Here is a 25,009-nt window from a genome sequence, read left to right on the forward strand (position 1 = left end):
GTATTGCTTACTATAGCATTTTGTAGTACTGTATACTGTAGAATACTATATTATACACTGTAGTATCCCTTGATCATGTAGTGCTTACTATAGGATCTTTCAGTATCCATTCAGAGTCTGGTCCTACCTACCTACAGGTTATGGAAAATGTGGTATTTTTGTATTTGTCCAGTAGGTTTCCTCAAGGAGAAAGCCCCCACTATGTCCCCCTATGTCAAAGATAATAAAACAAAAACACTACAGTAAATACTACAGTAATGTCAGCAAAACACTACAGTAAATACTATAGTATACAACAGTAATATCCGCAAAAACAGTACAGTAAATACTACACTACAGTCATGTTGCCAAAGACTCCAGCCACCCAATCAATAGACTGTTCACTCTGCTACCGTCTGGCAAARGGTCCCGGAGCATCGGCTATCAGACCAACAGGCTCAGAGACAGCGTCTACCCTCAAGCCATAAGACTGCTAAATAGCCGTAAGACTGCTAAATAGTTKATTAATGMTTACCCGATCTTGCACTGATTCTATGCACAAGACTATATATACACGCTGACACACACACTACACTTGCCCTTGCACTCTCACACAAAACCCATACAGATTCACATACACTACATATGCATACACGCACACACACAGACACACACACACACAAATATATGCACACACACACACACATTATTTTGATGGGGTGTCCACAAACTTTTATAAATATAGTGTACCATGTGACTAACAACATGTAAATGCTTGACTCATTAAAACTGCACTGAATCTGTGTTATTAGAGAGAGAGAGAGTTAGCCATTGTTTCCGTAAACTACAATGGTGTCCTCTATCTTGGTAGGCTACATTTACCCCGAGATGCTGTCTCAAACGGCCACCTTCTAGCTTGGTTACAGATGACAACAAAGACTATTCTGTGTCAGAATCCCTGTGTGTTCCACAGAATGTGTTCCGACCACAATGGAGGCTCTCGGGGAGGAAGAAACGGCAAGAATCTGTAATCGAAAAGTTCAAATTTTTGGCAAGGCCTACTATGTAGCCTGACAGAAAAGCAATCAGAGTGTGAAAGAAGCTTGAGTCATAGCTTTCCTCAGAGAAAGAAACAGTTTAACTCACTCTTATCTAGCTGACTGTGCTTGAAGTCACTCCATTACTATGCAAGACCATGTTTCTTTACAGTGAAGACCACCATAGAAAGAAACTATTACAGCATCGGGCCCTTCGCTAACACATTCGCTAATACAGCAACACTCCATCACCACACCAGAATAATGTTATTGAGTGATATTTGTTATTTCGAAATACTGTATTATCATAAAGGACTCATAACATAGCATTATGTAGCTACTGTACACAGTGTACTCTACTGTACTTGCKCTACATGTTGCACTTCTTCAAGGCGAGATATCATCTTTTATACCTGCTACCACAGATACCCCAGCGCTGATTATAATTCCTTTCAGGTCGGGATTAAGATGAGTCTGCTGAGTCTCCTGTTGTGTTTGCTTCAGGACAATATGGGAGCATAGTGAGGGAGGCGCTCCCCTCTCAGCAGGCATGCACAACTTCAGCTGTATTCATCACTCTCAAGGTTATTGATATGCATTGCAGACAAACATCACAGTGGCTTCAGCACTACAGTCAGTGAAAGAAAGTGCAACCCTTCAACCCCTTTAAAGTGGTTATAAACATAAAAAGCAAAGAAATAAAAGTGTTGAGGCTAATCCAGACAGCTCATTCAATGTCCAATGAACACAAATAAAACGAACAGGAATACATTATAAGTTCCAAAGGATCCCAAAATTATATATATTTTTTTACATTTTAGATTATCGTCTGATTTACTGTAAAAAAAAACACAAAAAACATTGCAATTACAATAGGTTCTTTAATATTATTTCTCATAAATGGTGTAAAGTACTTAAGTAAAAATACTTTCAATTACTACTTAAGTAGTTTTTGGGGTATCTGTACTTCACTTTACTATTTATACTTTTGACAACTTTTACTTCACTACATTCCTAAGACAATAATGTACTTTTTACTCCATACATATTCCCTGACACCCAAAAGTACCCATTACATTTTTTGTTTTGTTTAGCATGACAGGAAAATGCTCCAATTCACACCTACTGTATTAAGAGAACATCCCTGGTCATCTCTACTGCCTCTGATCTGGAGGACTCACTAAACACAAATGCTTATTTTGTAAATTATGTCTGAGTGTTGGAGTGTGCCCCTGGCTATCCTTAAATAAAAAACACGAAAATGGTTCCGTCTGGTTTGCTTATTATAAGGAATTTTAAATCATTTATACTTTTACTTTTGATACTTACGTATATTTTAGCAATTACATTTACTTTTGATACTTTAGTATATATCGTCATTTTCTATTAAGGCATCTTTACTTTTGCTCAAGTWTGGCAATTGCGTACTTTCCCACCACTGCAGCTGCGTTAGCTTCTCATCTGTAATACATGAGAGACTTGGTCTGATGCATAATGGGCTAAATAGCTTACTTGCGCAACGCCCTCCTTGCCTTGAAATAGGAATGACTCTCCTCAAACTCCTTCAAACTTACCCTGCCTGTGGACCGTTGCGTCTCATAACTGGTCTGGAGCTCTCGTATACAGGACTGGCTACGACCCTTGGATGTCACAGTATTTCACTCTCCTAAGGGATCATGTTAATTATTTAAAGGTTTTCTATTTTGACAATTTTTTAATTACTGTGCCGTCGAGACGTTCTCATTTCAGAAAAGATTCTTCTGCGCAGCGGACTGATGCAGTCCGCTCATACATTTTGGGAATCATACAACCTTCGGATTTTCTATTGATCCCGACTTCATTCTTCTTTAGGATAATTTATATTTTATGGAAAGAAGGCGAGCCATATCACACACCGTTACAAAATGGATTTWAATCCAAGCATAAAATGTAAAATAGTGGTCGTTGGGGATAGTGAATGTGGGAAAACCGCTCTACTAAATGTGTTTGCAAAAGATTCCTTTCCAGAGGTGAGTTTTATGTGACATATTTTTATATTTATTGGCATGATAATTGCGCGTTATCAATCAGCTCGCAACTTTTTCACATGTCTAAACTGCATTGATGTTGATAATGGATATTGTCTTTCATTTGTAGGGCTACATTCCCACGGTGTTTGAGAATTACACGGCCAGTTTTGAAATCGATACGCAGAGAGTTGAACTCCGTCTGTGGGACACTTCAGGTAAGGACCCTTTGCGCATTATTCGCGTRCTGAAAACGTGCGTCACTGTCATTCCTGCTGTAGCTACTAAATACCATGAAAAATCGAGAGTTTTCGACATCAGAAGACAAGCATGAAATCCTGATATGCATTACTGGCCACATTATATGCTTTACAGTAACTTTCAGCCACTCCGAGGAGAACAGTCCGATGCTGCCTCTCTGGAATGTGAGGGAGAGGGTTAGATAGGGAGTCAGATAACAGTTATGGAAACCTTGTGTACACCACCAGCATTCTGTAGCCTACATCTGAAACCACCCACCCTCACACCCTTGAACATGTAAGACTGATAATGTGGGAAGTCAGACACTGGTGTTGAATCTGTATAGAATTGTACATCAGTCTTGGGAAATCACCATCTATTAGGCTACTTTCTGACATTTATTTTTGTCATCTGCACTCTGAGGTAATGGCAAACCTTGCATTGGCGCCTGTTTTGTATGCCACTATAGGGGTAGATTTGTGATATATTCTTTCAGCTGTCTATTAGGAGAAAAGCTGATGCTAAAGGGCGGTAACAAAACAAGACGCTTATTTTCCCCTGGCCAACATACACAGATTTTCAATCCGAGAGCTTGCATTACTTGTTTAATAAAGCCGCTCCCCCTCACAGCCTGACACACAACAGGAATCACATATAGAGGTCCCTGTGGGATCTCCTTCCAGCCCCAGGTCTGGAGGTAATTACCTTCTATACTACAGCCTCAAAGCCCTTCAGTCTGTCTGGGTGATTGTGTGGCTCCAGTGGGGTGGAGAGTGGTTAGTAAAGGGTGAGGTAGTGCTTTGGGCTGCCTCTGTAGGGTGGAGAGGGGAGTCTAGAGAGGGGGTAGCAGTGGGATGAGGGAGTGCTTTTGGCTGCCTCTGTAGGGTGGAGAGGGGTCGAAGGGTGAAGAGGGGGGTCTAGAGTGGGGGTAGCGGTGGGATGAGGGAGTGCTTTGGGCTGCCTCTGTAGGGTGGAGAGGGGTCGAAGGGTGAAGAGCGGNGGTGGGATGAGGGAGTGCTTTGGGCTGCCTCTGTAGGGTGGAGAGGGGTCGAAGGGTGAAGAGCGGGGTCTAGATAGGGGGTAGCGGTGGGATGAGGGAGTGCTTTGGGCTGCCTCTGTGCAGTGTGGTGTAAAAGGGGTAGTAGTGGGGAGAGTGAGAGACTGTTCTGGGCTGCCTCTCATCTGCTCTGTGACTTCCAGCTGATTGTGGCGCACCCCTTGGGTTTGTCCAGGACACGACTCAGTGATTACACCACAGCTTCAAGAAAAGCTGAGCTCACCACACACACCAGGGCTSACTGACACACTCATCTATTGTTCCTGTTGGGGACCACCTTGGATACACCAGGGAAGGTTGCATTACACACACACAAACCAGACCTCACCACATACACCAGGGCTGACACACCTCTAAGGACTTCCACTGAACCGGCAGCCCCCTCTCTTGTCACAACATGATGGTGTGATAATGTTGATTTGGTGGAATTGTTTTGATAACCTTGTGGATAGCGTGGCACGTTTTGAGCTATATGATAGTGTTGTTTATTGTTATCACAAATGAGTCTCATGTGGAAATTGGAGTACCACAAGTACTGTATATGGCGCTGCAATGGATAGCTGACGTTTTACAGGCTCCTGGCTATTTTGTGTTTTTGTGCACTGATCTTAACTTTTTTTGTACATAATGTTGCCGCCATCGTTTCCTATGACCGAAAAGACATCAGAACAGGGATCACTAACTTCGATTTGGATGAAGATTTCTACTTCAATGAGTCACCGGGGCAGGACATACTGCTCACCCCAGACCAGGCCCTAATCCCAGAGACTCAGAAAAGGAAAAGACGGGGTAGAGAGGCCGACGTGCGGGCACCTTCTATTGGCGGATGTAAAAACACTGGAGAACAAACTGGACGAGCTCCGTTCGAGACTATCCTATCAACTGGACCTAAAGAACTGTAATATCCTGTTTCTCAGCATCGTGGCTAAACAAGGACATGGATAATATACATCTAGCTGGTTTTTCTATGCAATGGCAGGATCAAACGGCAGCATTGGGTAAACTCAAGGGGGAGGTGTGTGTCTTTGTTAACAACACCTGGTGCGCAATCTCTAATATTAAGGAAGTCTCAAGGTTCTGCTCGTCTGAGTTAGAATACCTCATGATAAGTTCTAGACCATACTATTTACCAAGATAATTTATTCTATATTTTTCATAGCTGTCTATTTACCACCACAAACCTAGTGGTCCGATGAAGCGGATGCTAAGCTACAGGACTGTTTCTCTAGCAGAGACTGGAATATGTTTCAGGATTTATCCGATGGCATTGAGGAGTTTACCACATCAGTCACCAGATGTCATCCCCACAGTGACCGTACATACATACCCCAAACAGAAGCCATGGATTACAGGCAACATACGCACTGAGCTAAAGGCTAGTGCTGCCGCCTTTCAGGGAGTGGGACACTAATCTGGACACTTATAAGAAAAAAGTAAATTATCTGCACGACAGAAGTCAATGTATATCTGCTGATGGAGTTCAGTCAAATGTTCTTAACATAACTAAAGGAGTCCCACAAGGCTCAATACTAGGCCCTTTACTGTTCACTATTTACAATAATAATGTCGGTCTGTCCCTGAATAATAATAACTGGGGCTTACATCTCTATGCGGATGACACAGTTATTTATTCCTGTGCCCCCTCCCCTCACTGTAACAGGTCATTCACGATCTTCAGCTTGGCTTTGATTCAATTCAATAATTGCTCAGCAATCTTAAATTAGTGCTAAATGGTGATAAAACCAAGACCTGTGTATCTGTACCTTGAGAAGAGCCCAAATTGAGCTAGTCCCCAATTATAAYTATCTAGGAATTTGGATTGATGATAAACTGTCTTTTGTCCTCTTAAGGATTACCCCCTTTTTTTCAATTTTCGCATAAAATGACATACCCAAAACTAACTGCATGTAGCTCAGGCCCCGAAGCAAGGATATGTATATTCTTGGTACCATTTGAAAGGAAACACTTTGACGTTTTTGGAAATATGAAAGGAATGTAGGAGAATATAACACAATAGATCTGGTAAAAGATAATACAAAGAACAAACCAACCGTTCTTTTGCATTCTTTTGTACCATCATCTTTGGAATGAAAGAGAAAGGCCATAATGTATTATTCCAGCCCAGGTGCAATTTAGATTTTGCCCACTAGATGGCATCAGTGTATGTGCAACGTTTTAGACTGATTCAATCAACCATTGCATTTCTGTTCAAAATGTTGTATCAAGACTGCCCAAATGTGCCTAATTTGTTTATTAATAACTTTTCATGTTCAAAATTGTGCACTCTCCTCAAACAATAGCATGGCATTCTTTCACTGTTATAGCTACTGTAAATTTGACAGTGCAGTTAGATTAACAAGAATTTAAGCTTTCTGACAATATCAGATATGTCTATGTCCTGGGAAGTTTTCTTGTTACTTACAACCTCATGCTAATCGCATTAGCCTACGTTAGCTGAACCGTCCAGTGGAAGGGACACCGATCCCGAAGAAGTTTTAAAACACACATTGATAAACTGACTAAAAAGTTGCAGGTAAAGATTGGTTTCTTATATAGAAATAAATCCTGTCTCACTTTTGAAAGGGAATATTGTTCAAGCAACACTTCCAGTAATTGACTATGGCGACCCAACCTACATGCAAGCAGRAGCCTCATTAAGTTTGCTGATGACATGACGGTGGTAGGCCTGATCACCAATGACGATGAGACAGCCTAAAGGGAGGAGGTCAAAGACCTTGCATTGTGGTGCCAGAGCAACAACCTCTCCTTCAATGTCAGCAAGACAAAGGAGCTGATTGTGGATGACAGGAAACGGAGGGCCGAGCATGTCTCCATTCACATCGATGGGGCTGCAGTGGAGCAGGTCAAGAGCTTCAAGTTCCTCGGTGTCTCCATCACTAAGGATCTATCATGGTCCACACACACCAACACAGTTGTGAATAGGGCACGACAACGCCTCTTCCTCTTCAGGAGGCTGAAAAGATTTGGCATGGGCCTTCAGATCCTCAAAAAGTTCTACAGCTGCACCATTGAGAGCATTTTGACTGGCTGCATCACCGCTTGGTATGGGAACTGCATGGCATCCGTCCACAAGGTGCTACAGAGGGTAATGCGTTTGGCCTAGTACATCACTGGGGCCGAGCTCCCTGCCATCCAGGACCTATATACCAGGTGGTGTCAGAGGAAGGCCTTAAAAATGGTCAAAGACTCCAGCCACTCAAGTTATGGATTGTTCAATCTGCAATCGCACGACAATTGCTACCGTTGCACCAAGTCTGGAACCAAAAGAACAGCTTCTACCCCCATGCCATAAGACTGCTAAATAGTTGGTTAAATAGTTAAACAAATAGCATTGACCATTTTCATACATTTTTGCAAATGTTAATTTTTACATAAGTATTCAGACCCTGTACTTAGTACTTTGTTGAAGCACCATTGGGAGCGATCACTGCCTCGAGTCTTGCATGACGCTACAAGCTTGGCACACCTGTATTTGGGGAGTTTCTCCCATTCTCTGCTGATCCTCTCAAACTCTGTCAGGTTGGATGGGGAGCGTTGCTGCACAGCTATTTTCAGGTCTCTCCAGAGATGTTTGATCGGGTTCGGGCTCTGACTGGGCCACTCAAAGACCTTCAGAGATTTGTTCAGGAGCCACTCCTGTGTTGTCTTGGCTGTGTGCTTAGGGTTGCTGTCCTGTTGGAAGGTGAACCTTCGCCCCAGTCTGAGGTCCTGAGTACTCTGACCAGGTTTTCATCAAGGATCTCTCTGTACTTTGCTCCGTTCATCTTTCCCTCAATCCTGACTAGTCTCCCAGTCCCTGCCGCTGAAAAACATCCCCACAGCATGATGCTGCCACCACCATGTTTCACCATAGTAATGGTGCCAGGTTTCTTCCAGGTGTGATGCTTGGCATTCAGGCCATCTTGGTTTCATTATACCAGAGAATCTTGTTTCTCATGGTCTGAGAGTCCTTTAGGTGCCTTTTGGCAAACTCTAAACGGGCTGTCATGTGCCTTTTACTGAGGAGTGGCTTCCGTCCGGCCACTGTACTATAAAAACCTGATTGGTGGAGTGCATCAGAGATGGTTATCCTTCTGGAAGGTTCTCCCATCTCCACAGAGGAACTCTGGAGCTTTGTCAGAGTGACCATCGGGTTCTTGGTCACCTCCTTGACCGAGMCCCTTCTCCCTCGATTGCTCAGTTTGGCCAGGCGGCCAGTTCTAGGAAGAGTCCTTGAGGTTCCAAACTTCTTCCATTTAAGAATGATGGAGGCCACTGTGTTCTTGGGAACCTTCAATACTGCAGACATTTTTTGGTAATCTTCCCCAGATCTGTGCCTCGACACAATCCTGTCTCGGAGCTCTGCAGACAATTCCTTCAACCTCATGGCTTGGTTTTTACTCTGACAATGCGCTGTCAACCGTGGGACCTTATGTAGACAGGTGTGTAACTTTCCAAATCATGTCCAATCAATTGAATTTACCCCAGGTGGACTCCAATCAAGATGTAGAAACATCTCAAGGATGATCAATGGAAACAGGATGCACCTGAGCTAAATTTCGAGTCTCATAGCAAAGGGTCTGAATACTTATGTAAATAAGGAGTTTCTGTTTTCGGTTTGTCATTATGGGGTGTTGTGTATAGATTGCTGAGGAAAATGTTTTTTCCATTTTGGAATAAGGCTGTAACTTAACAAAATGTAGAAAAGTCAAGGGATCTGAATACTTTCCGAAGGCAATGTTCTATTAGATAGGTACTAAAGTATATCCCCCCTAACCCACCTCATTGATAGATAACCATATGTTGAATGATGAGATGTCTTCGTTACGTTGATTGCCATTGTTACACTGTTCATTATTTGTCTCACAGTGACAGATACAACAGTATCTCTTTGTATACTTTCCTCCAGCTCTGAAATGCCCATTTCTAACAGTCTGTGTAGTAGGTTACTGTGTAACTGTAAATCCCCCATTTTCATCAGCTCAATCCTACAACACTATTTTAATGTTTCCATAGAAAACCATTCATACCAGAAGTTAGACATTCCACATCTCTCACGCATCCTGGTCGAGCCGTTTATAAGACTTTAAGTTTAGGCTATGAAAATAGGGGTCTTGTGGCTGTTTGTTTAACCTACAGGATCTGCTTCGCAATACCTGAAAATATTTCATAATTGTTTACATCTGCTGGTGTGGATTTGTTTGTGAAAAACATTCAGGGAAGTGGTAGTCCGTGTCAGACCACAGCGTATGCTTCATAGGCATTCTACTCAAATGTCCAAATGAGCCCACTTGTATAGAAGTGTACTCCTGAGAATTCAAACTGGGTATGATTGTGTTTAGGTAAATTAAAAGTTCAAATTAAAAAAGACAGATGGTGATGGTGTCATTGGTGTTTTAGTCCTTGTACTGGTGCACATTGAGATCATCTGGATTCCATTTGTGAATCAAAACATATTTCTGGTTTGGGTGGGGGCGTTTGTTGTAAAGCCAGCTTCAGAAGTAGTGGATTCGGTTTTGAGGGATTGTTATGATTTCTTGTCATGATGTGAAATAGCATAATTGCCCCTACATTCTTTAGAATTCAATGGCACAATTCAGAAACCTAGGTTATTCTACACTACTTTGTATTCTAAAGTAAAAGCCCTTTGGCATGGAGCTTATAGAGAATGACACAAATATCTCTTCAGAATGAGGAACTGTTTCCTACAATGGAGACTATTTGAAAGGTCTATGATACCCGGAATCCCTTGGAACGTCCCTACCCTAACCTTAACCCCTACGCTAACCGTAACATAACCATAACCATAACCCTTACCTAACCATAACCCTAACCTTAAACCATTTTACATTTCAACCTCAATGGGGTAAGGACATCCCAAGGATTCTGGATAGCACATACACTGTTTGAAGTATGTGTGAGATATGACGGTTTCCTCCCTAGACAGTAGGGATTATAGACAGTATTTAAACAGTATTTAACGTGGTTGAGGGAAGACCCACTGTAGACCACTGTACCTTGGGAAACTAGAAAATCCCCACCATTTCTCACAGAGGGACAATGGGGAGAGGGGAGTTTCCTGACATTGGTGTTGGTTTGGTTTCTTTACCTGGATGCAACGTGACCCAGTCCATCACATAACGGCCCCGAGGCTTCTCTGTATTCCATAGTACACCCAATACTACCAAAGAAAACACTGAGGTCGCCGTAGGGCAGTGTTCATTTTGTCAACAAAAATAGTGACTAAAATATTAGTCAAAAACCTATTTTTCAGTGCCAATTAACGATACTATAGCTGACTAAATATACCCAAGAAAAAACTATAACTAAACAAAAATTATTTTTAATTTCAGACAAATTGGACTACTAAGTGGACTGGACAAGAGTTTTTGGAGAGATTGAGAGTTTTTCAGTGTTAAGCACAATAGAAATTAGCAGCACAGATGCACAGCGCAGTTCTGTTCAGCAGTGGGAAGGACTCGTCACACCTGACGAACACAGCCTACGTCAGCTGGTGACCTGCGGGGGAGCAGGTGACGAATGTGTGCAGACAGGGTCCCCTCCGTCTCTGCCTCCGATTATACATATTGCGCAGGCGACTCCAGCCTTCTAGTTAGCTACCCTTTGACACAAGCTGCTTTTCAAAATTAATAACAATAGCAGCATTGAGTTTAATAGTAAAACAACAGTCTAGCTGTGTTTTTCTCTCCGTTGAGTAGGCTATAGAAAAGTAGTCTGACTTGGAATTTGTAGTCTCGCTCAACCCTCCCACTTTTCCCACTGCATTTCATATACAGGTTCTGCAGCCAATGTAGCCAAGACTCCCTCTTTTCTACAGAGAAAACATCTTGAATCTTGCCCTTCTCTACCGTTCAAAAGACATGACCCATAATAACAATAACGGCGCTACGTTTTTTCTTTATATTGTGCATAGGCGGACCATATTTGACATTTATAAAGCATATTGAGGGCCGTTCTAAAACTGGGCTACGTGCGGACCGGACCATTAACCATTTGTTTAGGCCACACCTTGTTCAGCAGGACGAAACATTTTGGAACGTTCAGATAGAAACAGGTTATGTATACTAAACAAAAATATAAACGCAATATGTAAAGTGTTAGTCCCATGTTTCATGAGCTGAAATAAACGATCCCAGAAATGTTTCATGCTCACAAAAAGCTTATTTCTGGCAAACGTTGTGCACAAATTTGTTTACATCCGTGTTAGTGAGTATTTCTCCTTTGCCAAGATAATCCATCCACTTGACAGTTGTGGCATATCAAGAAACTGATTAAACAGCATGAACATTCCACAGGCACCTTGTGTTGGGGACAATAAAAGGCCACTCTAAAATGTGCAGTTTTGTCACACAACACAATGCCACAGATGTCTCAAGTTTTGAGGGAGCGTGCAATTGGAATGCTGACAGCAGGAATGTCCACCAGAGCTGTTGCCAGAGAATTGAATGTTAATTTCTTTACCATAAGCCGCCTCCAACGTAGTTTTAGAAAATTTGGCAGTACGTCCAACTGGCATKAACCACAGACTACGTGTAACCATGACAGCCCAGGACCTCCACATTTGGGTTCTTCACCTGCGGGATCCGATGAAACTGGGTTTGCACAAAATGAGAATTTCTGCACAAACTGTCAGAAACCGTCTCAGGGAAGCTCATCTGCGTGCTCGTCGTCCTTACCAGAGTCTTGACCTGACTGCAGTTCTGCGTCGTAACCGACTTCAGTGAGCAGATGGCATTGTGTGTGCCGAGCAGTTTGCTGATGTCAACGTTGTGAACAGAGTGCCCCATGGTGGCAGTGGAGTTATGGTATGGGCAGGCATTTATTTACGGACAACGAACACAATTGCATTTTTATTGATGGCAATTTGAAGATACAGAGATACCTTGACAAGATTCTGAGGCCCATTGTCGTGCCATTCATTCAGAGCCATCACCTCCCATTTCAGCATGATAATGCACAGCCCCATGTCGCAAGGATCTCTACACAATTCCTGGAAGCTGAAAATGTCCCAGTACTTCCATGGCCTGCATACTCACCAGACATGTTACACCAGATACTGACTGGTTTTCTGATCCATTCCCCTAATTTTTGTTAAGTATCTGTGACCAACAGATGCATATCTGTATTTCCAGTCATGTGAAATCCATAGTTTAGGGCCTAATGAATTTATTTCAATTGACTGATTTCCTTGTATGAACTGTAACTCAGTAAAATCTTTGAAATTGTTGCATGTTGAGTTTATATTTTTGTTCAGTGTAGAACAAACATTCCTCTCTGACATGTTGAATAAGGAATAACGTCAGCTCTATTCATGGATTTTTCTGCAACGTCCGATAACGTTTTTCAACTGAACGTGGCCCTGGTAACATTACAGGTTATATGCAAACATATGCAAACATTTGGAAAGAAAGGAAAAGGGATAGAAAACAATTTATTGACTAAATTCATCTTGCCATTATGCTATGTCTAACTTTATTTTGAGTTGAAGTGGACACAGTGACTCAGACTTGAGCACTTGTACCAGGACTCGAGCACTGGGACTCGGACTTCAGCCATAGGGACTCGTGACTCGACTATTGGTGACTTGGACTCGAGCACAGTGGACTCAATTCGGACTTGAGGTGTAGTGACTCGACTACATCACTCGGCGAAACAGTCAAAGTCATTAGCCCCCGTTCTACTTTTGGACATCAATGTGGCTGCTGTGTCTGTGGAACGTTGATAACAATGGCAATGACGTGACTGAGGTTCAACCCATACTACTTTGCCAATAATTTGTGGACTCTCTCTCTCTCTCTCAATCTCTCTCTCTCTCTCTCTCTCTCTCTCTCTCTCTCTCTCTCTGCTCTCTCTCTCTCTCTCTCTCTCTCTCTCTCTCTCTTTCTCTCTCTCTCTCTCTCTCTCTCTCTCTCTCTGTGTTTGTTTGTTTTGTATGTACTATGCAATATCTCTCTAGGCTGAATATGGAATTAGGATTTTATTATGTTTGTCATATTTCTGCTGTTGGGAAGAGAATGGGATGTTATGCAGAAAACTATGTTGGTAAGACAAGGCTATGTATGTTTGTGCACATGGAAGTCAGTGATATATGTTTACTATAGGTTAATGAGGCAATACAAATGTAATGTGACTAAAATGAAAGAACATTTAGTTGACTAAAAGGGCCCACTGTTTTCGTAATTTTCACAATAACTAGACAAAATCATTATTCAAATGACAAAGACCAGACTAAATCTAAAACAAAAAGGGCCAAAATGATCACTGCCATAGAGTTATGTTTAAGATGTTTAGTGTACACTAAGTATGTCACAAGTTTTTGAAAATATATCCTTTGCTGAAAAAATTATAAAATAACTTTCACTTATCCTGTTTGGAATGGAAACCACTGCAATCTGACCCTGCTCTGCAAATAACCATGTCATTGTTTGAGTCAATGCATCTGTGGAATGGGAAATGTTTGTTAACTTGACTCACTTACCACATAGATCCACTTTCACTTTACAACAACATGGTGATGTTTTTTTGCAGGCTCTGCATACTATGACAATGTGCGGCCTCTCTCCTACCCTGATGCTGATGCAGTCCTCATCTGTTTTGACATCAGTAGACCAGACACCCTGGACAGTGTACTGAAGAAGGTGAGTGTTATGTGGTGATATAGCCTACTCTTGTCCGTGAAGCTGGCCTGTCCCAATGGCATTTTCACTCAGTCCCCTTGACCCATGACCCTTTCTGAAAAGGCCTCCATTTGTGTTTGTGGGGGAAGTGGCCTTTGAAAATCCCTATTCTGCTGAAAACTAAGGCTGTATCAATGAGAGAGGGGTCTAATACTAGGGCAGCACCAATGAGAGCGGGGGAGGATTGTGAAAACAAACTCACGTGAGGCTCAGAAGTAGTCTAACAGGCCTTGTTCACATGAGGTCTCCAAGACATGGCCATTGTGTGACTCAGTGCCCTTTGACCTGGGATGTCACTAAGGCTCAGTATTGTGCCAGCTGAGAGGAGTGTGGTCCAGTGAGAGGGGGAGTGATCCTTCCTCTGGAGAGAGCATAATCACCAGGATTTTTCTCTCTTTAATCCCCCTCCATAGGGTTCCAATTCTAGACTAATGTTGATCTCTCCCTTTTCTTTCACCCATATAGTGGAAAGGAGAGATTCAGGAATTCTGTCCCAACACCAAGATGCTGCTGGTGGGATGCAAGTCAGACCTCCGCACAGACCTCTTTACCAAATCTAACAGTGGACATACGCCAGTGTCCTATGATCAGGTGGGTGTCGTGTCTTTCTAAATTTAATTTAAAATCATGAGCTTAAACATAATCATGTGTTAAAAGTGCTGGGAACAATTCGTACTAGACAGCTCTCCAGCCTGATATCTTTGTGTTATTCTCTCTCTCTCCATCTCAGGGCTCCAACATGGCCAAGCAGATCAGTGCTCCCTACATCGAGTGTTCATCCCTGCAGTCTGAGAACAGCGTCAGAGACATCTTCCACGTGGCCACGCTGGCCTGCGTCAACAAGGGCAACAAGAACGTCAAATGCAACAAGTCCTCCAGGAGCACCAAGAGGATCTCACACAGCAGACCAGACCTGCCCACAGTGGTGTCAGACTTTCAGAAGACCAAAGCCAAGACCTGTGCTGTTATGTGACTGCATGGGCTGTGATTGGAATCTTGGATTGAAGGACAATGTTGAAGGACATTATAATGAGCATATGATCTTTGGATAACTATGAAGGGCTTTGTGCACTATTAGAAGACTATTGATCTCCACAGCTATTGCCAACTGAATGAGAGATGGTGTTTAGGTAGTGGCAGCAACTATGCTGTGGTATGTTATGTACGTTATCTGTGGTTGTACCCTGCCCTTTTACAAGTTAAATGAAGCATAACACCAAGTAGTCAATGAACTTACATGAACTGGATGTCTTCACCTGGAGTTAACTGGGATTTATCAGTCAGAACAAAGAACTGACGGATGTTAGTGACTTGATGCCACAGAATCGGAGAAAACTTATCTTGGACTTTGTTCATGAACTCTCTGGGGAATTCCACTGAAATGACACAAAGGAGCTGTACTTAAATTCTCAGTTTGAACTGGAATACCATGGTGGAGAATGCAGGCAAGGTTGTAGAATCCTGAATATTGAAAAGCTTCATTTTCAGAAGTGTTCTAGGTAGCAGGGTTTTGGATCATATGTTCTTAAAAGCAACCAAAATAGTTTGGGGGAGAGACAGTGAACGATATGAGATACGTTTGTGTGTAATGTTCTGAGAAGCACAGATGATAACCAGGATACTGTTACCCTTTCTCCAATCCATGCTGTTGAAGGCTCCTGAATGTCATGTGTCGTGTGTCAGTCACCCTTTAGGCTACTCCTTCCTTTTCTTTACTTTTTACTTTCTCATAATTTGTTTTCTAAATCTGTTAATTCTAAGTTACTCTGAGATTTATTCTAAAACAACGACAAAATAGTTAATTTCAGAACTGTCAATTTCCCATGTTTAAATGTACTGTAGTCATGCAAATGTAGTAAAGGTTAGATTTAATGCTTATAAATGTATAAGCCCATCATTGATGCCTCAATGCAGCATTTATTGACTTATGGGAAGTACACATATTCAAACTAAATTCTCCTATTTAGGCTTATGAGAACTACTAGCCCTGTGCAAGATTTTAGGGGCAATAAGTGACATTTGGTTGGGAGGCCCCCCCACCTTGCCTAAAGTTTTAGTGCCCCCCTCTTGATCTGTAACTAACATTTCTATGTGAATTTGGTTGGGTCGCCCAAAAAGGTACATATTACAGCTTTAAATGTTATTTCCTGCAATTCTACACATTTTGCCATGGAGTTTAGAGAAATTTCCTGCATTTGAATGAAAAACCCGTAAAGAGGCGACTCCGGGATGCTGGCCTTCTAGGCAGAGTTCCTCTGTCCAGTGTCTGTGTTGTATTGCCCATCTTAATCGTTTCTTTTTATTGGCCAGTCTGAGATATGGCTTTTTCTTTGCAACTCTGCCTAGAAGGCCAGCATCCGGAGTCGCCTCTTCACTGTTGATGTTGAGACTGGTGTTTTGGGGGTACTATTTAATGAAGCTGCCAGTTGAGGACTTGTGAGGCGTCTGTTTCTCAAACTAGACACCCTAATGTACTTGTCCTCTTGCTCAGTTGTGCACCGGGGCCTCCCACTCCTCTTTCTATTCTGGTTAGAGCCAGTTTGTGCTGTTCTGTGAAGGGAGTAGTACACAGTGTTGTACAAGATCTTCAGTTTCTTGGCAATTTCTCGCATGGAATAGCCTTCATTTCTCAGAACAAGAATAGACTGATGAGTTTCAGAAGAACGTTCTTTGTTTCTGGCCATTTTGAGCCTGTAATTGAACCCACAAATGCTTATGCTCCAGATACTCAACTAGTCTAAAGTAGGCCAGTTTTATTGCTTCTTTAATCAGGACAACAGTTTTCAGCTGTGCTAACATAATTGCAAAAGGGTTTTCTAATGATCAATTAGCTTTTTAAAATGATAAACTTGGATTAGCTACCACAACGTGCCATTGGAACACAGAAGTGATGGTTGGTGATAATGGCCCTCTGTACGCCTATGTAGATATTCCATTAAAAATCAGCCGTTTCCATCTACAGTAGTCATTTACAACATTAACAATGTCTACACTGTATTTCTGATTGATATGATGTTATTTTAATGGACAAAAAATGTGCTTTTCTTTCAAAAACAAGGACATTTCTAAGTGACCCCTTTTGAACGGTAGTGTGTCTTTGGCCTTACTGCTATTAGTCCATACAAACGCATTGAATAACAGATTCACTACATGGACAGATAGTTCCCCCCCAAAAAATCTAAAATAATTTTGTTTTGAAGTGTCTGTCCTATATCTGAGATATATAAGACAGATCAGGAAACATTTGTTATTATATAATATTAATATTAAATATTTACATGTATTGTTGGCACTAAAACAGTCTCCATATACAGTTGAAGTCAGAAGTTTACATACACCTTAGCCAAATACATTTACACTCAGTTTTTCACAATTCCTGACATTTAATCCTAGAAAAAATTCCCTGTCTTAGGTCAGTTAGGATCACCACTTTATTTTAAGAATGTGAAATGTCAGAATAATAGTAGAGATAATGATTTATTTCAGCTTTTATTTCTTTCATCACATTCCCAGTGGGTCAGAAGTTTACATACACTCAATTAGTATTTGGTAGCATTGCCTTTAAATTGTTTAACTTGGGTCAAACGTGTCGGGTAGCCTTCCACAAGCTTCCCACAATAAGTTGTGTGGATTTTGGCCCATTCCTCCTGACAGAGCTGGTGTAACTGGGTCAGGATTGTAGGCCTCCTTGCTCACACATGCTTTTTCAGTTCTGCCCACAAATTGTCTATAGGATTGAGGTCAGGGCTTTGTGATGGCCACTCCAATACGTTGACTTTGTTGTCCTTAAGCCATTTTGCCACAACTTTGGAAGTATGCTTGGGGTCATTGTCCATTTTGAAGACTCATTTGCGACCAAGCTCTAACTTCCTGACTGATGTCTTGAGATGTTGCTTCAATATATCCACATAATTTTCCTACCTCATGATGCCATCTATTTTCTGAAGTGCACCAGTCCCTCTTGCAGCAAAGCACCCCCACAACATGATGCTGCCACCCCCGTGCTTCACGGTTGGGATGGTGTTCTTCGGCTTGCAAGCCTCCCCCTTTTCCCTCCAAACATAACGATGGTCATTATGGCCAAACAGTTCTATTTTTGTTTCATCAGACCAGAGGACATTTCTCCAAAAAGTATGATCTTTGTCCCCATGTGCAGTTGCAAAACATAGTCTGGCTTTTTTATGGTCGTTTTGGAGCAGTGGCTTCTTCCTTGCTGAGCGGTTATGTCGATATAGGACTCGTTTTACTGTGGATATAGATAGTTTTGTACCTGTTTCCTCCAGCATCTTCACAAGGTCCTTTGCTGTTGTTCTGGGATTGATTTGCACTTTTCGCACCAATGTACGTTCATCTCTAGGAGACAGAACGCATCTCCTTCCTGAGCGGTATGACGGCTGAGTGGTCCCATGGTGTTTATACTTGCATACTATTGTTTGTACAGATGAACGTGGTACCTTCATTGCGTTTGGAAATTGCTCCTATGGATGAACCAGACTTGTGGAGGTCTACAATTTTTTTCTGAGGTCTTGGCTGATTTCTTTTGATTTTCCCATGATGTCAAACAAAGAGGCACTGAGTTTGAAAGTAGGCCTTGAAATACATCCACAGGTACACCTCCAATTGACTCAAATTATGTCAATTAGCCTATCAGAAGCTTCTAAAGCCATGACATCATTTTCTGTAATTTTCCAAGCTGTTTAAAGGCACAGTCAACTTAGTGTATGTAAACTTCTGACCCACTGGAGTTGTGATACAGTGAATTATAAGTGAAATAGTATGTCTGTAAACAATTGTTGGAAAAATTACTTGTGTCATGCACAAAGTAGATGTCCTAACCGACTTGCCAAAACTATAGTTTGTTAACAAGACATTTGTGGAGTGGTTGAAAACGAGTTTTAATGACTCCAACCTACGTGTATGTAAACTTCCGACAACAACTATATACTTCCATAAATGTTTTCAACTGGTAACGGGGGACCTTCAGACGAGTCTTGTGAGGCCTGTTGGCATCCTAGAGCGAATGTACGTATTCGTGWGAGTCTCACCCTTCCATAGAGGGGTCATATTAGTGTGTAGCCCAAACTGTTCGGACGCTACAAACAAAAGTTGGCAGATCAGCTGTGTCGACTTCAGACGAGTCCCAAAACGGAGAACACAATTGTGAAGTGTGACATCGGCAGATGTGGTGGATTGAGTTGCATCAAATCATAAAAAGTCCCAGATTTTGATGGAGATTCTTTTAATGCTAATTGGATTTACACAGGGGCGCGGACATTGAGTTCTAGGGGTTAAGAACATTTAGGCCCATGGAAGCCCAGTCAATTCCGGTAGACACACATGATCCAGAGAGTGTTGAACTCTCTGGATCATGTTTCTTTCCTGTGAAATAAGTTACAAGATAGGATTTGTCATTTAGTTAGTAAAGAGAGACATCTACTGTGAGTGACATCCTGCTCTTTCTGCATGTCACGCCATTCTTGTTATCAGAGCTGTGACTTTGCTGAAGGCTTTCACGCTCTCCTCTCCTCTGTTCACACGCTGTGGAAGTCTGGTCACATGATGACACACTCTGGGTGAACCATAACTATCCCTCAGCTCAGCTGTCTCTCTGTCCTATCAACCCGTTCCCTTTTGATGACAGTTCTTTGATGGCGGTTTCCATAGACACTGTGTCAGCTTCTTAGGGATAATTAATCTTTTAGGGGCATTAAGAGTTGGTCTCCTCTTTTTTTCTGCTTTGCATTGACATTTGGGTGTTTTTTAAATAGTTTTACTTCAGAAACCCCTCACCATGCCAGAACAAACATGTAGTTTGGACTATATTTGTAAGTTAATTATGGATAATATTATTGTTGTTTCCAAAGAGAAATCTGAGAAAACACACAAACAATATATACATAAATGAGAAACAATTACCTTGATCACATCAAATGTGACCTGTGGTGAAGCTTCCAAAACATGGGCCAATCTTCCCCAACAATACAATATACACAGAGTGTACAAAACATTAGGAACACCTTCCTAATATTGAGTTGCACACACTTTTGCCCTTAGAACAGTCTCAATTCATCGGGCATGGACTCTACAAGGTGTCGAAAGTGTTCCACAGAGATGCTGGCCCATGTTGACTCCAATGCTTGCCACAGTTGTGTCAAATTGGCTGGATGTCCTTTGGGTGGTGGACCATTCTTGATGCACACGGGAAACTAAATGAGCGTGAAAAACCCAGCAGCTTTGCAGTTCTTGACATACTCAAACCGGTGCGCCTAGCACCTACTACCATAACCCGTTCAAAGGCAATTAAATTATTTGTCTTGCCCATTCACCTTCTGAATGGTGCCCATACACAATCCATGTGTCAATTGTCTCAAGGCTTGAAATACTTCTTTAACCTGTCTCCTTCCCTTCATCTACACTGATTGAAGTGGATTTAACAGGTGACATCAATAATGGATCATAACTTTCACCTGTTCAGTCTATGCCATGGAAAGAGCAGGTGTTCCTAATGTGTTGTGCACTCAGTGTGGTTGCCACAATGATACATTAGGATATGAATCCAGGTGACTTCTGAGATGTGACATATTAAGATGTCATTATGGGGAGGTCCTTAGCTTAGCTATTTTTACAAACAATATATTGCTGTTATTTGTCGGAACAACAGTTTACAATAACCAGGACAAAAGGAACATATTGCTCAGCGTGTAACATGCAAGACTGGTTCCTCCATCATCAGAGTCTCTGCATTTTGGCAGGATTGGTCTGGTGTTGTGGTGCTTTGTGTGACCACCTCCCTAATAGTGCCCCATTCAAGGTGATACGAAAGGTGACCTAGGGAAATCTGTGCTGCGTAATATGAAGGAGATGGCCATTTTTATGCTACAGCATACATAGCGTTTCAGCTTCATTGAAATATAATGGCCCATTTGGCTTTTGTGAGCATACAAATCCATTCTATGGGGCGGCAGGTAGCCTAGTGGTTAGAGTGTTGGGCCAGTAACGGGAAGGTTGCTGGATTGAATCCCCGAGCTGACAAGGTAAAAAACTGTCGTTCTACCCCTGAGCAAGGCAGTTAAACCACTGTTCCCCGGGCGCCAAAGACGTGGATGTTGATTATGGCAGCCCCTCGCACCTCTCTGATTCAGAGGGGTTGGGTTAAATGTGGAAGACACATTTCAGTTGAATACATTCAGTTGGGCAACTGACTAGGTATCCCCCTTAATGCTATGGAGATTATGGTGAAATACATTCATGCTCACTTTTGTATTCATTGCAGTTAGATTCAGGGTCATAGCAAGAGATTGTCTCACACCGATCTAAATTGCAAGCTTTATTTCAACACTCCAATACTTGTAGTAGTATTGTGAAATAGCCTATCTTTAAAAGCTTATTCAAATTAGTTCATTTGACTGGTTTTTCAGAATTCCAACTTGTGCCATAACATAAACTGAAGAACATCTGGTTGCTTGACATGATAGAGATGCCATATAAAACTTATGGCTATGGTTTGTATCTGTTCAATTCATTTCTCAGCCTTGGAGAGATTAAACCACATAAAAATGTCAGTTAAAAGCAAGTTAAAGTTTCAATGAATGCTCATGAATCTTCCTTATTTCCTATTATTATGAATGGTAGGCCTCCTTTGAAAAGTAATAATATGGAACCTGAATCGTCACCGAGAGGTATTTGTGATTAAAACAATATAGTGCCGATTTTGACCTACTGATAAAATGCTTATTAGCCTCTTAAAAACAAAATGCTTGTTTGCAGATATTTGTACCCCCTAATTCAATTATATTTACAAATTGATATTCAAGTTGATCCCTCTACAAAGGTATRGATAATGTGTTATAATGACTAGATGAAGATACATTGGTAACACCCTGGGTTTGCCATTTGTTCTGGTACGGTGCATCCTTCACAAGCTGCACCAGTGTTGTGTGATAATGACCTTATACTGCATAACCTTGTAAACGCATCTGGCTTCACAGCCCACCTACCACGCACTCAGATTTGGCGAGCAGATGTTTCACACAGCAACACCACATCTCATAAAGCTTTGACCCATGTCAGCAAAATGGAAGAACGGATGGTCAGACCTAGCGCTCTGCTCAAATTCCATCAAGGGAGATGTGTGAATGGAATCGGACAAAAGAGAGCTCTCCTCTGAATAGGCTTGGCTGAGTGAATGGGGAAATATTCAGTTTGGGCTGAAGAGAAAATAATCCCCCACAGACACACCCAGATTTCTTAAGACACAACGAAGACGGCTGTTGAGATAGGTTATAGCCTGAATTCTCAAATTCATTTCTTGTTTGTTTTTTTCAACGTGGAAAAATGTTAAGTAACAAGCTAATTCTTTACCTAGTATAGTGCAAATATGTCTGGTGCCAGAATTATATTTAATAATCTGCTTGGAAAAGTTTGACGGTGTGAAAGATCACAGTGGATTTGATTTATATGAGAAACTTTACTTTTTGCAGTTTACAGTCCAGCTCATCTTAGTGTCAAATTCCTGTTGCCATATAAATCTGTCAATCAGATCAGGGGGTACATAATTTCACAGCCACTTCTCAGTAATTGGTAACTATAGCAGCTTTCCCCAACAACATCCGCCTCCAGCGCTTGACAGTAACTATAATATATTCTATGATTAAAGCAGTAATGTGAGAAAAGATAATCTTATTTGAACTGCATTTTGCACGGATGCAGCGATATTCCACCCATCACACATTTCCACTCCACTGTACCCCTCCGGACCTTTTCTCTTCCCTACTGCCCTGCTTTGGTGAAATCTCCCAGGATCCTCCACTGCAGGGCTGAATTGGGCTGTAGGCTCCTTTTCCTCTGTCTGGGAAACTGGAGTTTAATCAGACTGCACCAGCAGAGAGGCTATTTCCTCGCACTGACACACACACACACCCCACACACCCACACACACACACACACACACACACACCACACACACACACACACACACACACACACACACACACACACACACACACACACACACACACACACACACACACACACACACACACACACACACACACACACACACACACACACACACACACACACACACACACACACAACCATACGCAAGCATACACACACAACAGGCATTACAGTAGCTTAGGCAGCTTCAGAAACTGCTGCTGTCTTATGGATGCAACTGCAGGAAGAGTCAAAGAAAACACTATGGCCATTTCCATGTAAAGGACCCATGAGCACCAACATGTGAAGTTCGTAGAAGCACATCAAGTTTGGTGTCAAATGAAAGCTGAGTCTCTTTTTTGATTTTATATTAAGGCGTGCAATATATAAATTTTTCAACAACAACAAAACTATCCTACAAATTGGGAATAAACAAAGTATTTAATGTCAAACAGATGGAAAAGGGGTCTTAGAAAACATCTACCAGAGAAACTCTTCAAATGTGTAAGCAATACATCAAAACACAAGAATGTTGAAGACCCCCTGTGAACTAATGTCAACACTTATATTTTAGCTTAGAAAAAACATTGCTGTCTTATGTAATTTTAAGAAACATTGTTTTGTGCCTTGAAATTCAGTCACCAAAAACCCACATATTTTAAAGATATTTTCTCATTTCTCTCCCTCATGAGGGAGGATAATGAAAGTTCACAGAAGTAACAAGGTAGACCTATCAATTAGTTTGTGTTTTTACTGATATCAATTTTGTTTATTAATTATTAAGTGATTAAAACTTGAAATTCTGTTACCAAATTGGTAACATAATTTCTGGGAAAAATCTGAAATGGAATTTTGGCAATTGAATGGGCTACAATGGGAAATCATAGTAGTCACAAACCACAGTTGGGTCACCTGCTACTGTCCTCCCTTCCATTGGCATTCTGTTATGTTCAGCTCATAACTGTTTTCTTTATCTTTCTGTCGTCTGGTGGTCAAAGCCGGAGTGTGAAAAGCCTGGACAACCTCTCCCTCTCTCTCTCTTTTCTCTCTCACTCATTGATGACACCTCTCCTGACTCTTAGCTGACACCTACCCATGAGCCCCCTCTCTTTCCATTTACTGTAACCAGCATCCTCACCCACTGAGCACTGACCGACACCGGATGTCCATGGACGTTGAAAATAAGTTTAAATTTGGTACACCCTGGCCTTGATTTCAACGTCCACAGAAGTTGTTTTTTGGTCCGGTTCGGACCAGCCTTGATTTCAACATCCACAGACGCCTGGACCGGCTTTCGTTGGACCAAACATTGTACAAAATCTGAACCAATCATAGACGTCTATGTTTCACAGGTTTGGATAGCACAGTACAGCATATTACAGTGCAGTAGAGCATATAAGTACCTGTAGTACAGTAAAGAAAGTACAGTCCTGTATTGTACAGTAGAGTAGATTGGAGAATAGTTCAGTACAGTACACAGTAGAGCAAACTAGAGTAGAGCACAGTATAATGTACTGTACTGAACTATACTTTACTGTACTCTACTGTACAGAACTATATTATACTGTTCTGTACTCTACTGAGCTCTACTGTGCTGTACTTTGATGTTCAAACTTGTGAAACATAGATGTCTATGAGTGGTTCAGATTTGGTCTGGTCCGGACCAACCAAATTTGGTCTTGTTTGGTGGCAGAGCTCATTAAAATAGTGTGTAGAATAATACACAAATATGCAAAGCAGGATATTGCATATTTCTACCTTTGCATTCCTATTTAGGAATACATCACCATGAAGGGAATGACATTCATATCCATAATTATGCATTTCTGTGTAGTACAGATCAGGGACCCATTATGAAATTCCGTTATCACAATTCTGTTACTGGGTGTAAATCCACTTCACTTACTGTAGTGCAATAACCAAAAGAGATGTTTTCAAACTCAAGATGCCATGTTATAGCCAACACCCCATTCTTTCTGCAAACATCTTAGAATCTTAATTCGAAGCAGATATTTAACACTTCTTTTGTACATAATGTTTCTGCCACCATCTCTT

General features: G+C 41.6%; 1 protein-coding gene across 1 annotated transcript; it reads left to right on the forward strand.

Annotated features, from left to right (window-relative positions):
* The first annotated feature begins 2,567 nt into the window (after positions 1–2,567).
* Positions 2,568–16,978, forward strand: LOC111976441 (rho-related GTP-binding protein RhoE-like). The gene is made up of 5 exons (XM_024005275.2): positions 2,568–3,025; positions 3,153–3,240; positions 13,869–13,978; positions 14,483–14,608; positions 14,748–16,978. Exons 1-5 carry the CDS (start codon positions 2,921–2,923, stop codon positions 14,988–14,990), a joined length of 672 nt encoding a protein of 223 aa, XP_023861043.1. The 5' UTR covers positions 2,568–2,920; the 3' UTR covers positions 14,991–16,978.
* Positions 16,979–25,009: the final 8,031 nt, after the last annotated feature.

This window comes from Salvelinus sp. IW2-2015, linkage group LG2 (assembly GCF_002910315.2).
Source record: "Salvelinus sp. IW2-2015 linkage group LG2, ASM291031v2, whole genome shotgun sequence".
Classification (NCBI taxonomy): domain Eukaryota; kingdom Metazoa; phylum Chordata; class Actinopteri; order Salmoniformes; family Salmonidae; genus Salvelinus; species Salvelinus sp. IW2-2015.